This window comes from Sinocyclocheilus anshuiensis, unplaced genomic scaffold (genome assembly GCF_001515605.1).
Source record: "Sinocyclocheilus anshuiensis isolate Anshui unplaced genomic scaffold, SAMN03320099.WGS_v1.1 scaffold524, whole genome shotgun sequence".
NCBI classification, from domain to species: Eukaryota; Metazoa; Chordata; class Actinopteri; order Cypriniformes; family Cyprinidae; genus Sinocyclocheilus; species Sinocyclocheilus anshuiensis.
Window position 1 is genome coordinate 805,159 of NW_015555703.1, and position 15,295 is coordinate 820,453.

The 15,295-nt window shown below is 37.9% G+C and overlaps 1 protein-coding gene across 1 annotated transcript in view; it reads left to right on the forward strand.

Annotated features, from left to right (window-relative positions):
- Nucleotides 1-13,113, forward strand: part of bcl2b (BCL2 apoptosis regulator b) — a 43,657-nt gene extending 30,544 nt beyond the window's left edge. The window contains exon 2 of the mRNA XM_016464686.1: nucleotides 11,908-13,113. Within this exon, the coding sequence (XP_016320172.1) occupies nucleotides 11,908-12,045 (138 nt within the window). The 3' untranslated portion in view covers nucleotides 12,046-13,113. The remainder of the gene's footprint in view (nucleotides 1-11,907) is intronic.
- Nucleotides 13,114-15,295: the final 2,182 nt, after the last annotated feature.

Here is a 15,295-nt window from a genome sequence, read left to right on the forward strand (position 1 = left end):
TACGCCCTTCCACCAGGTGATGACTCAGCGATCTTTTGCCAATATCTGCGCCCTCCACATGCACCACGCCTGCCCTTTTGGACTGCCGGCTCTTGGCAGATACAATAAGGACAGTTTTATTAGATTAGTGGCCAGGCCTGGCCTGTTTATTTATAGCAGGGGTGGCTGCTTTCTTCCCTTCTCCTCAGGGAAAGGGCAGTACACCCGCGCACAGACCACCGCTAACAATGCGTTAACCTCCGTCATCACTGTTCAAGGTGGAGCGGTTGAAAGCTTATTTTACACAACAATGTCTACCCTTGTGTTTGTGCATTTCCTCAGGCTTTTTCAAGTATTAAACACGGTCATGGAGCACATGAGTTGTGCAAATATAAATATCAGGTATGTGGTGCGCTTTTCGCACATTGAACACGATGTGGGATTGATATGGCTTGGTGTGCACCTCTATTGTTATCTGATTTTCTGCTGTACAGAGATGGCCCAATGATTTTTGACTCCAGGCTATGTAAGCAGAAATCTTGGTTGCCCTGCCTGCAAGTTTTAATCCCAGGTGGACACTGTTGTACAACAGCCATGTGGCTGCTTCAAGCTTGTGTCTAGTTTAATTTAGCCAGACTTTTGACTTGCAGCACAAAGTCTGGTCCTCATCACAGTCTATTATGGCCAAGAATAGCAAACTTAGGGTGCTTTCACACCTGGCCTGTTGTTTCGGAACCTGGCGCATTTCCCCCCTTAGCTCGGTTCGTTTGGGCATATGTGAACACGGCAATCGCGCTCGGATCCGCACCAAAACATTCGGTCCGAGATCGCCTGAACGAAGTGGTCTCGGCTCGATTGAAAACGAACTCTGGAGCGGTTCGGTTGTAGTGAGAAAGCAATCCGATCCAACGGACCAACGAACCAGGCTATATCACAGTTTATGATGGGTAATTATGCAAGTTCCGTGAAAAGCATTAGCTTTGTTGTTTTGCTAATACCTCAAAATGAACCTGTGAATGTCTGTGGGTGAGCACGTATTTGCCATTCAAAAGTCAAAGCGCACTTTTTTATTTTATAATGCCGTCTTATTGCTCTTCTTTGTAGTAGGTGCATTTTAACAATGTTTTCCCAATCAATCCTGGACTCCTGCTCAAAATGATAAATTATTATCACGACAGCTACAAAAAAAACCAACAATAAGCCCGCGAAGCTGTTATCGTTCCATCCTGATGGATGACATGCGTGACAGCTTAGTGGAATCCCAGAAAATAAACCATGGAACTTTGTCCAATGAGAGAACAGTTTACTCGCGCGTGACTTGTATTAACAAATAGGTCCGTTTAGAAACTTTGCTACCCTTAGACTTATTTGCACTCACACAACCAAACACACTTATATTTCTGTACCATTTGGGGTGGGTTTATTTCAAATAGATTATACCACAATAATAGCTCTTCATGGAAAAAAATTAATTAAAATATTGGTGTAGGAGTCTCAGCGAATGCTTTTTTCCCCCTGGTGAACTGATGAAATGCCTGTGCGTCTTGACCTCTTGAATTTGCATTGCTGTCAGGCAGTGGATGAGCTTCTGAGGATAAGACTAGCTTGTGTCTGGTTCATATTTAACAATGCTTCATAATAATATAGTTGCAAGCCTAAAAGATACTGAATGCAAGTAAGTGAATGCAAATCCTTGTAGTTATTCAAGCTCAATTTAATGCGTCAATTTCATTCTGAAAATTAGAACGCAGCTGATAATGTGTTATACATGGTGGAGCAGCAGTTTGAAGAAAATCTGGGTAGTTAAATAGTCAAAAACAATGGCATAGACATTCAGCTCCTAAATACTCAGATACTGTATGTACAATGTAAGTATGTGCAATGCATTGGACAAGCATTCATTTCTGCAAATGCATGAATTGCGTAGAGTATGATTTCTATTCTTAGCATCACTTGTGCTTTTTGTGGATAAAAAAAAGATAAGTGCACATCAGCACCTATGGTCATATTCCCTTACAAACTCCTTTACTCGCTACAGGAGGTCCATCAAGTTTGATCTAATTGAATCTTTCACAGACGATAGCCTGCTCAAGAATTAGATCATTGTTTCAGCGAAGGTCATATCGGAGTGAAGTTCTACAGAAAATAAGCAGGGGATGATATTCAGTTATAACCGTATGTCACTCTGGTTTCCATTGTTCATTGTCCTTTGTCTTTCTTCCTTGCTAGCTTCCCATTCAAAATTAAAAGACCGTCACTCAATCCTCCGTCCCCAAACTTTGATTTACATGCAGTTAGTTTGGATGAGAAAAGTCTATTGTGAAAAGTTCTGGCAAAATGCTTTCCCTCAATTGATTCAAAATCACATTTCTTCGTCTCGGTGAAGCATGAATGCCCCTATGAGACATTCTGTGTGTGTATACACGCTAGCATTGACACTAATTTGAATATTTATGTGGTGGAACAGGTCCAATTGCAAATCATTTAGGAGACTGCAGCAGTTGGATCCCTTATGCCAAGTCAGCTCGGCTCTCAGGTGCCTCAGGTGTTTTCCCATGAATACTAACTGTGTTCTTCTGGAAACCTGCCAGCCACTGAAAAACACAATGAAATGACAATGTGTGCAGGATGCACAGAGCATCATACAGATGAAATATGATAACAGAGACCAAATATCCAGGGCAATATTGTGTGCTATTCCACACTATACTAAAACCTCAAGTCCAATGCTTTGGGTTGATTTAAAATGAGATATGCAATCTCTGCGACCTCCCAGTATATGCAGGTGCATGTGATACGGCAGCTGTGATTACTGTGGTATGCTTGTCAGGTTTAATTAACTGCAAGGTGGGAGCACTGCCGCTCTTTTTCTCTCTCTCTGTAATCATGTCGAATCAATAGCCAAAGGTTTTTTCCCCTTTTTGAGTTTATCCAAGGGCTCAGTGCCCTTCACTACCAGTTTGCTGATGTGTCTGGTTATCTTGGTAAGAAGTGCAGAATTAAAGTCCTCTGTCATCATTTTGCCACTCAGCCAGGTCAGTGGACAAACACCCCCGAGACTGGCTTGCTGACCTTATTGTGTGAAGCAAGTTGGCTGTTTTTCCGCTAGTCCAAACATTTCCTAACACTGTGTCCTAACCAGGCACAATGTGACAATCTTCAAATTAGCAAAGTGATTTTCTGTCCTCACTGAAAGAGAAATACTGCCCAAAGCTATAGACATAGCCAATTAGGACATATTTGACAATTAAAAAGCAGCAATTAGAATTTGCAATGGATGGGGCTACGCAGAACAATTTGACAAAAATAGGCTCCATGGTGGGAGTTTTGAAGGTTTACAGGGTACTTTCGTGAAATCAGAATTAGAATTTGTGGTAGAGGTCTTCTCGGGTCCTAAAATCTGTACCTGACCCGAATCACTTCTTACCTGAACCCGATGTGCATAAATAATTTTTTTAAAGAAAAACCCGACCCGAGACAGACCCGATAAAATTAGACCCAAGTCCAACCCAACTCAACAGCATTTATTTTCAAACTCGACTGGACCTGAATGTAAACGGCATTGACATGTGCACAGCCTGCTGCCCCACAGTCAGTAAGGAAAAATCCCGGTGTCCTGCTGACTGATTTGGCTGCTGCTCCGTTACTTTCATTTATTTACTTATTTATTATTACTTTATATTATTGCCTGCCTGATGGATACTAATTATTTCTGAGTTTGGCTTTCAATTGTGACCAGTGGATTGGAAAAATAAATGTCATAGCTCGATAAAAATTCAGTCGATAGCCTAATAAATCATGGATTCGCTAGTACTGTCTGCAACACTATTTACCTCATCTCTGGTGTAGGGCTTCTGCATGCAAAAAAGAAAAGTCTTGCATGAACACGCAGCGTAATGAAGCGAGTGGCTTTTCCTGATGGATCTCATAAGATGGATTTCTGTGTGCGAGGTTACAAACGTTTGTTTCTCAAAAATGCACTTAACACGAACGCGCAAGTACACATCCGTGATAGTTTAAGATAGTTGAATTCATGTCTTATCGAGTCCATTTGTTAAAAGCACATTTATTTTAAATTACCCGAGACCAGAGTCCACTAATATCGAACTCGACCCGTGTCCGAGGCACATATTGAAATTTTGGACCTGGCCCGCTCGAGTCTCAAGCTGGACCTCAGGTTTTCGGATCCAAGTGGACCCATGAAGACCTCTAGTTTGTGGCTTTTAGTCCATGCGTGTTAGCTTTCTATATTTATATGCTGGTGTATGAGTTTCTTTCTTCTGCTGAACACGAAAGAAGATATTTTGAAGAATGTTGGTAACCAAACCTGGTCCGCATTGACTTATTTTTGTCCACATGGATGTCAGTGGGGACCAACAACACATGCAAAATAGCTTCTTTTATGTTTAACAGAAGAAAGAAAACCAGACAGGTTTGGAACAAGTTGAGGGTGAGTAAACGATGACAGAATTTTCATTTTTGGGTGAACTATCCCTAAATTAGGACAACAAACAAAAAATTGTAACACGCTGAATCATTTACAATAAGATCAGTAACATGCATTTAGAAAATGGATAGGGTGAATTTACATTTCATCATAACTTTAACATCATCTTTCCAATTCAAAAGAAGCCACTGTTACTGTCACATAATGGATGCAGTGCTAATAAGCTTGCGAACAATTGGAACCTACAACATTGCTGGTTTAAAGAGGACCTTTGAAGTAATAATTTTTTCACAGTCCTGTTTGGATTTACGTTTTTTAGTTCAGACTGTTTGCTCGCAATTATTTTTCCTTCTTGTTGCACAATGCTTTATCGCATTGTGGCCGATTCGGACAAAACTCAGATTAGCATGAAATCACAACAGATGTGATTTATCGGGCTGTGTTTTGTGCCATGCCTGTGTAAGCTGAAAAATACCATTGCCATGACATGTAAAGATGATTTAGGATTAGGGCACACCTTATCACCACCTGTTTTGTCAACCCTTGTTATGTCTAGAGGTGTGCACTGTTGAGTCTATTTACTTTATTTTAAAACCATTGGTTGAGTTCAAAGATTGTTGAGTAGTGCTGCTTTTGATCTTCACCACATCGCTGCTATTTATCTATGAGATTTAACTTTGAATATTCGGCTGTTGGTGCTGTTTTCAGCACGAACCTTTGCTAATATCTCCATACTCATGTAAAAACCTGCCCTGTTCTCAGAGGGTCAAACAAAGTTCAGGAGTTACACTATATGAACTAAATTAATAAACAGTATTTCATATTGCTTTCCATAAGGATAAAGCAATGATGTTGACACAGTAAAGTGATGAAACAGCAAGGTTTTGTTCATCCATTTCTTAATTGGATGAGTACAGCTATCAATATTGTGTATTTTCACTGTGTAATTTTAGCATATGTTATCAAGGAAAGGCTGCACTCCATCGGTTTTTAATTCACAATTACTCTTGTTAGAATAATGAAACATTGCTGTCATTTGATAAACTATCATTAGATTTCCAAAATCATAATTTTGGAAATAATGCTTTGACATGGTGACAGGGAAGGTTATATCTCTAGTGAAACGCCCCACCTCCCCAATTTCTCTGTTCATGAAAAAGTAAAGCATAAGTCGATCAAATAATGTGGGTTTGTAGCCGTGCAAGTCTGGCAGCTGCAACATACAGACAGTGACTCACTCCCCCATCACTGTCCTGAGGGAGCCTTCCGGGAGTTTTCATTGCAGAAAGGGGGCTGTTGCAGATTTCCACCAAAGAGTTCCAGATTTCACATGGCAGCTATAGAAATGCGCTGAGGGAAGAGGGACGTGGTTGTCAGGTTGTGTGGAGTGGGAGTCTTAACCCTCCTGCTGACCTTAAGATGCGCTTCTGCTGATGAAAGTGTTTCTCCTTCACTCCGGTGAATACAGCCCATCACATCACAAGATGGGGAAGAGCAGCTTCAAAATGGGATAACGAAGAATAATTAATTTGGCCCATTACTTCTTTGACCCATATAACATGTAGAGGACATTCCCAAAATCTATTATAAAGAAGAAGAATCGGAAAGTGACCCAGATTTTTAACTCTGAGAAATTTTGACATTTATTCTCCTATTTAAATTTCAAGTTAAAAATGCAATTCCTTTTTTTTTGTTTCAAACAATTAAGACGCAGAAGTTTATAATGAAAAATTATATTTCTAATAATCATATCTTGAATAACAGCCATACAAAAAATACTGTAGTGGTAACATGATACAGGGATGATATCAGATGGTCATACCATGGTATTTTGATACATACAGTTGTGGTCAAAATTGTACATACACTTTGCAGTATCTGCAAAATGTTAATTATTAACATTATTAACATATAATGTAAAATGCATGTTATTTTTTATTTAGTGCTGGCCTGAATAAGATATTTCACATAAAAGACATTTATATATAGTCCACAACAGAAAATAATAGTTGAATTTATAAAAATGACCCCGTTCAAAAGTTTACATACACTTGATTCTTAATACTGTTTAGTTACCTGGATGATCCACAGCTTGTTTTTTTTGGTGATATTTAAACTGCCCGCTGTTCTTCAGAAAAATCCTTCAGGTCCCACAAATTCTCCGATTCTTTGGCTTTCCAGCATCTTTTGCGTATTTGAACCCTTTCCAACAATAACTGTATGATTTTGAGATCCATATTTTCACACTGAGGACAACTGAGGGACTCATGCATAACTATTACAAAAGGTTCAAATGGTCACTGATGCTCCAGAAGGAAACACGATGCATTAAGAGCCATGCACATGTGCACATAGACTGAACACGTAATACGCATATGCATGATGTTATAGTTTTCACAAATTTGTGTTTTTGTAGTTGACTTGGAGACAATAACTTGCACTTTGAGACCTATTTTTAAATGTTTGCATTTTCAGACCTTCAAAACACCATTGCCATGTAAATGAACGGCCAAAACACATAAAAGGTTTGAAAATGGTGTTGTGTAAGCAGCAGCCCCTTAATTTAGGCTTTCGTTCATATATCAAAAATTGATCAATGCACATACAGAGCTGATCAAATATGATTTTGTGGGAAATGCAAAATATAAAATGTGCTTGTAGCACAAACAATATATTGACTTTTTAAGCCACTTTTTGCAACATATTTTAATGCTTTTACCTGCTATAATAATGTAGCTGATGTCTTTCAATTGTTAATTTTTTTTTTCAACAATTATTCATATATTTGATTAATTGTTTCATTACAATTTTTTATCAATTGACAGACTTAAATATGGAATGATTACTATAGTTATATACATGCCATTTACATGGTAACATGGTATATGGTAAAGTAACACTATTGGTACTTTTTTTGTTCATGTCCCTTGGCAGGATATTAGGTCCTACATAACATTCAGATGTCAGGAAAGAAAGTCTTTAAACAACACGGAGTGAAAGTGTTGCAATTGCAAAAAGAGTGTTATTGGAATATCTGATCTTGTGACAGCCATCAGTTTCTGGAAGTGTATTTACTGTATCTATCGACATGAGGGTAATGGAAAATATACGCTACACTCCAGAAGAGAAGTCACATGTGATGAGTGTGTAAGAGAGTGTACTGAAGCCTGACCGAGTGAATGAGGAAAGTGTGACGCTTGTTCCTGCACTCCTGCGCTCCTGTCCCATGATGCCCACCTGACTCTCTCCCATCATCCAAAACTCTCGTGATTTCCAACACGCTCACGTAGTTAAGACAGCACTCAAAATCATTTAGAAACGCTCTGTTCTACAGCGCTGCATAGGTTATGTTCGGACAGAATACTAGCATACTACATTCTGAATACTGCAGAATGTACTCTATACTGCCTACTATATTTAAATAGAACACATCATATGTTGCCAAATAACTTCTCTACATTTGTATACATCCTGATTTGTTTAATGTTAAATTCAGCAAGAATATCCAGTTATAATCTGTTTTAAATAATCTTTTGACATTTTTAAAATCATCTTTAATGCAATTTTGTGTTAATTATATTATTTTTGGCAGCTGAGTCAAAGATGTAAAAAATTGTGGCATTTCATGCATTGATTTGTCATATGGGAAATAAGAGGTTGAATCAGGCACATTGCATTATGGGATACATAACAGCACCATATGCAAACTTTACAGCAGAAATAGTCACAGTAGTATGCAGTTCAAACATATGTAGCAGTGTTAGTTAAGGTGACAGAATTTTCATTTTTGGGTGAACTAACCCTTTAACAAGGGCGGCTCATGTTGTCAACCCCCCTCCACTCATAAAGTAGTATTCGCACGGTGTGTGGCATGCAGTGTTTACTAATTAATACCTGAAATGTGCCGTGGTTTCATCAGGGGAGTGCACCCTGGGAGTACAACACAAAAATGGCCTGGCTTGCATGACTGTTAAATAAGAACTTGATGAGATGATGATTTTCCCTTGAAAAAAAAAAAAAAACCCCAGAGGTTAATAGAGATACACAAATGTTATCCACCCGGGAGGCTTGCTTGAGCAGTTTAAAAGTGAGGAAGATGGAGTTTTATTCTCAGCTGTGCTGTGTCTCTCAAAGTCTACATGGAAAGGAGGATGAGAGGAAATAGTTTTCTGGTGTTTTGGACTGCACCCTGTGAAGCTTCACAATAAAAGGAAATACTTCCTGTGTATCATTTTAAAGGGACAGTTCACCCCAGAATTAACCTGCTTGTACCAAATCTCTATGATTTTCTTTCTTCGATGGAACATAAAAGGAGAAGTTTAAAAGAATGAAAAAGTTAATGAGGAAGGGACACTCCATCTCCAAAAATGACACAAAACACACACACACACACACACATTAAAATCACCAAGTATCATAAAAGCAGCCCCAAATTATATTTTTAAGTCTTCAAAAGCTGTATGATGGCTTTGTGTGAAGATCAGACCAACAATATTCACAAATAATCTCATATGTGTACATTTAAATATGGTGTAAACATATTGTGTCAGGTTTGGAGTAAATGATGGAACATGCTAAATAAGGCTACGTTTACACAACAACGATGTAGTCAAATACAGAAAAGTTTTTCCCTTGCGTTTTTAAAAAGTTTCACATATACACGACAACGTTTTCAAAACGATTAGCGTTTACACATATCCACGAAAACGGACAAAAACGCTGTATTACGTATGCCAGGCCAGTAGTTGGCGCTGTCACCTTGTTGGTAAACAATACCTGTTGCCGTGTGATTATGATGCGTCTCCGTTGTTGGTTGTAATATTGGTGAAGTAAATCCACACTTTGCTGAAGAAGCGTTAGCAAACTCTTGAGCAGCAACAACAGTACTCTGCCATTGTTGTATATGTTTGTTCGCACTTGCCTTTAAAATCGACACGTACTGCGCATGTCTACATACCTAACACGCACAACGCACGCGCATGACACCACCGTTTTCAAAGATTCCCGTTTTGGGTGTTTACACGGAAACGATAATGGTGGCGTTTTCAAAAACTTGCACTTTGAAACCCGTTTTCAAAAATATGCGTTTTCAGTCCCCAAAATGCCGTTGCCGTGTAAACGAACAGGCAAAGTCACATGACATTGAATCCACAATGTCTGCATTTCATTCATACTGTAAAGAACATACTTTTTTAATGGTCCCAAGATCTTATTCAACTGTAGTACCTATTCGGACAGTATGAGATCGACTCAAATTTTGATTCCATTGACAAAATCTGGCGACACATCTTGACATGGCATATCTATAGAGCCCTTGACGTGTGGGGAAATAAAACAAGATATCACGGCCACTTATTAATGAATTCCCTTGTAGCCACATTGTACTTATTCTCCACAATTTTCTTCCACATGTCATGTGTGAGGCCCCGTACTGCGCATAAATTCGATTTTTCAATCTGCTCCTCACATAAAGCTTTCACATTTGAATATAGGGCACGAGTCGTTTGGACTGCAAGGCATTTTTATTATGTTCTTTTGTGCTTTATACATGCTTTCTCTGCATTGGAAAAGACCGTCTTGAACATTCTTCAAAACATCACTTTTTTTTTTGGGCCCACCTAGGTAAAAGTCCGTATGCACATTTTCTCATATTACTTTGTGTGGAAACCTGATAAATGGCTATAACGTCCATTATTGATTAATTTATGATACTTTGTCTACTACTATGAGAATAATTACACAAGATATGAGGTATCTATCTCCAACAAGCTGAGTTTTGTCTTCTGGAGAGGAACTACAGGAGGAACTCTCCCCCAGTTCAGGTTCGGACATCCTGTTAAACACAAGGATCCTGGTTCGAGATGCCACTTCCTCTGTCCGTCTGGTTGCCCGCAGTAGTTATATTAGTGGGCTTCCTCTCTGCTACACATTCTGAGACTACAGACTAATATATGTGAGGGAATCACTGACGCGTAGATGTGTTTCCTAAATGTTGGTTTATTGATTATTTCAGTGAAGTGACAGTATGTGCTTATATTTCACATATATTGTTGATGTATGGCAGTATGGGTTGGGATGCATATGTAGACTCATTCACCCAGAGCTCTTGAATTGAGTATGTTTTTCTCTCCATCCCTACGGACTGCAAACACATTCTTACCACTAGGTGGTGGCAGGTGTAATACACACTTTAAACATGCTTCTTTATGGCTTTACATACAGCATAAACTCTGTATCAAGCCACAGAATGTTGCAAATATTCAAAATATTTGAGTGGAACATACAGTACATTTTACTAGTTATTTTTTTCTGTAGTCTTGTAACTATGACACTTTGACAAGACGAGATTTGAAATAATGTTGGCTTTAGTTTCATTTTTCAATTATTGAATTTTTTTTTAAATAATTTAGTATTTCAATATTCAAAATGCTATGTTCAAAACAATAATCAGTATTTTTTATGCAATTGTAATTTAGTTATTTGTAATTCTTATTTGTGACCCTGGAGCACAAAAGCAGTCTTAAGTCGCTGGGGTATATTTGTAGCAATAGCCAACAATACATTGTATGGGTCAAAATTATCCATTTTTCTTTTATGCCAAAAATCATTAGGATATTAAATAAAGATCATGTTCCATGAAGATATTTTGTAAATTCTCTACCGTAACTATATCAAAACTTAGTTTTTGATTAGTAATAATCAAAAGCTAAGAGCTTCATTTGGACAACTTTAAAGGCGATTTTCTCAATATTTAGATTTTTTTGCACCCTCAGATTCCAGATTTTCAAATAGTTGTATCTCGGCCAAATATTGTCCTATCATAACAAACCATACATCAATGGAAAGCTTATTTCTTAATTATTAATTATTAATTTCGAAAAATTGACACTTATGACTGGTTTTGTGGTCCAGGCTCACATTTTATTATTTACTCTAGAATAAAAATTAACTGCCTAAGAGACTGCTATGAGATTATAAATGATCCCAATCCTAATTACAATTATTTTTCACAGTTTTTAATAAATGAATGACTTTTGATCTATTCATGAGGAACTGTTCATGGTATTATTACAAATATCACAGTTAAACTATGTAAGAATTATGGTAAGCTGTTATCAAATTTGCAGTTTTAAAAGTCTAGATGGTGCTTATTATCATGCATATTACTAGCATATTGGCTGTTTATTAGTACTTATAAAGCACATATTAATGCCTTATTCTGCATTTTAGATCCCATAACCCGACCCCATACCTAAACATAACTACTACCTTACTTATATTAATAAGCAGCAAAGTAGGAGTTTATCGAGGCAAAAGTCATAGTTAATAGTGAGAATTGGTCCCCAAACTAAAGTGTGACCATCTAGACTGTTATATTTTCTGAAGACTAAAGTCTAATCAACAGTAATAGTGATGCACCATGATTTATCTGTTCAGTTAAATGCTACATTTTGATGAAATGTCTTTGTTTCTCTGCTCAGGAGGCGTTTGTGGAGCTCTACGGCAGGCAGAGGGACTCTGTGTTTCGCAGCTCGTGGTCATCAATAGTAACGGTCTTCGGTCTAGCGGCTCTCGGGGCTGTTGGCTTGACCATAGGAGCCTACCTTGCTCAGAAATGAGGAACCTTCCCCTTCTTCAGTCGCTTGCCCTCTCTCTCCGTCTGAACCCCCTCCTCTGCTTTCCCCAGAAGACATTCGTGTCCCAGGACTGCTCCTCTTCAAAGCTTCTCTCCCACTCTCTACAAGGCTTTCTTCTCTGCCCTCAAACACAAAGACAGAAAAGACAGGAAATTAACGCGCTGCCAACAGATCATGAGAGGATGGAAGAGAAGAAAAATAACGAGGGTGAAAGAGACAAAGTGTCATTGGCAGAATTAGATCAGATCTCAAAGACTTTTGACAGTTTTGGTGTTCTTAAAAACGATGGAAAAATACAAAGGTCAAGACGGTCTGAAGGTCTGTGCTGATTGAAAGTATCTTCGGACGACACCAGCACTCTCCAAATGTCCTTTAAGAGTCAGGTTGATCTTAAGAGACAATCTGCACTAAACTACCATCGTTGCTCTTAGTTGTTTTGGTAGGATTAATTGTAGCCCGTCTTTTACCCATTGCTCTTTCAAGCTAACGTTTCTTGTGCCGCCACCCTTGTATCATTTCGTAAGAACCTGAAGAACTGTGAGGAGGAAAAGAGAGAAATGCAGAGACAATGTCCCTCAAGCCACCTGATTTTGATGACATTTTGTGCTCAAGATGCGGGTGAGAGATACAGTATGCAGAGGGAACAGCTGAAAAATGGATAGTGGGATGCCAGTCTCTCTTTGTAGCAACTTAAAGAGCTTTATTGAAGACTGAAGAAGGGTTTCCTAGAAGTGATTTGGGCCAGAAGGTAAACAGAAAGGACCGAATGAGAAAGTAGTTGTCAGACTTTAAGAGAGCCTTGGTTAGACACTTTATTGACATGTTTGACAGATGCATGTGAGCCGGTCAAAAGACCTCAAGCTGTACAGTATGTTCAAAGGTTTATTCTTCTTTAATACTCCAGATACACATCTGTTCAATCTAGTGTTCATTCATACACCAAAAGAAGCAGTTGGGTGGATCTGAAATCTGTCAAGAGCAAAAATTCATCTCAAAATCAAAAGGAAGATATATTAATTTATTATATACACACACTACCGTTCAAAAGTTTGAGGTCAGTAAGATTTTTGAAAAGAAATTAATACTTTTTATTCAGCAAGGATGCATTAAATTGGTCAAAAGTGACAGTTCAAATCAATGCTGTTCTTTTGAACTTTCTTTTGAATCCTGAAAAAATGTATATGTTAAGTAGCACAGTTGTTTTCATTGCTAATAAATGTTTCTTGAGCAGCAAATCAGCATATTAGTATGATTTCTGCAGGATCTTGTAACACTTAAGACTGTAGTAATGATGCTGAAAATTCAACTTTAATCACAGGCATACATTTAAAATGTAAAGTATTTTCAAATAGGAAACAGTTGTTTTATATGCTAATAATATTTCACAATATTACTGTATTTTTGATCAAATACATGCATCCTTGGTGAACATAAGTGACTACATAAGTGAAGCACATTTCTCCCCACCATTCATATTACTTTAATGTAATGATTTAAATAAAGTACATATTGCACACAAACACGCACATTGTTTGGGGTGAAATGTGACTGGGACTTGCTTTCACAAAAATCCAGACTTTTCACTTCTATTCTTATTATTTAATTTCCAACGCATCATGTTCAGGGATCGGTTGGGTCTAGTATAAACAAGTGGAAATCTGCAATGGAAATCCATTCTGTGTTCCTTGGATTTGGTGTTTACAGTTATATGTGCAATCTTCCTGACGTCTGTTCCCAAAACAGCATGCTTAAACGTAATCCCGCCGCATGTTTAAAGGATTGCCACGCAGGAAATGAAAGGTTTAAGTGCAAAACCTATGGACAAAAGCAACTGTATACAGTGTGTACCATGGAGTCAGCTTTGGTGCTTTTGCATCGGTTGCCTTTGGGTTCACATGGAGCCACGATGAAACTTCGAACAACAGAGGGACGTACGACGTTCCCAGAATGCACCGTTGTTAAATGTTTGCTCGCACTGATGTAGGATCAGAGGTCATAGGCTGCATCCTTCCCTATGATCTCCTCTACAGACAGTGGCTCTGTATGGGGTGCTAAGAGATGCCCTCTTCAGTAGATCTTACATCCTGAACCAGTCATTGTTACTTGTTATCTGACTTTGGATGTATGTTCACTTTACAATGTGATTCTGTCTAAAATACATATCCAGTATTTTAATAGGTGGTTGATGGATGGATTTGCAAATCAACCATGTCTAGCAAAGCAGAAGAACAGGCTACACGTGTAAAAGGCACCTATTAGCTACATGTCTGTATGTGATAGCGTAGTCAACAACAACAAAACCTGTCTGAAAGGATTGAAGCTTTATGTAAAACAAGTTAGCTTTCAAAATGAGCAGTTTGTCTGGTTACTATAGTGTCATAAATAGATGCGGTTTGTCTCTCGTTTACAGCTGTGACTCTCTCGAACACTAACATTTGTTAAACAGATTTCATTCTTATTTCACTTTTATTTATTTTTAGGTACCTTAAACAATCGTCCAACTGTAGCTTCAGAAGATCATATACCCCCGGTTTCACAGACAAGGCTTAAGCCTAGTCCTAGACTAAAATGTAAGTCTGAGCTGTTTCAACTGAAAGAAACTAGCACTGACTGATCTTAAAATATATCAGTGCCTTTGTTTTGACTCAAAAAGCACACCAGTAATGTTTTTTTCTAAGCACGTTTATAAAAATTACCTAAATGTCCTAATTGAACTATGGCCTAATCCTGGCTTAGTCTAAGCCCTGTCTGTGAAACCGGGCCTTAGAGTTTTATTAATTTTAAAGTTTTAGTTTCTACGATTTGGAGCATACATATGATCCTAATTTGCTGAATCAGTGCTGCTTAATGTAAAGATTAGAAATTCTATAAATCATAATTTAATTGCCTGTTCTGTGTGGCGATGCCATGAATATTAATACTTAATTTCATGTACTTATTGTTTCATGTCACTTCCACTGTTTCTGTAGCTGTATGGAAATCCATATAAAAAAAAACTTTATTTTTTTGTCTTACATCCTAACTGGAGCCCATTGAAATTCATTCTGATATTGTATTTTCACTAGTGATAAGTCAATGTTAACATGTCAAAATAATGATTCAGATTATATTAAAATTATTAATAACTATTAAGATCTTTAAAGGACATTTCTGAAACTTGAGTGTGTCTATATATATATATACTTAGATTTTAAAACACTTAACTGCAAAACATTTTCTTAATTAGTATCAC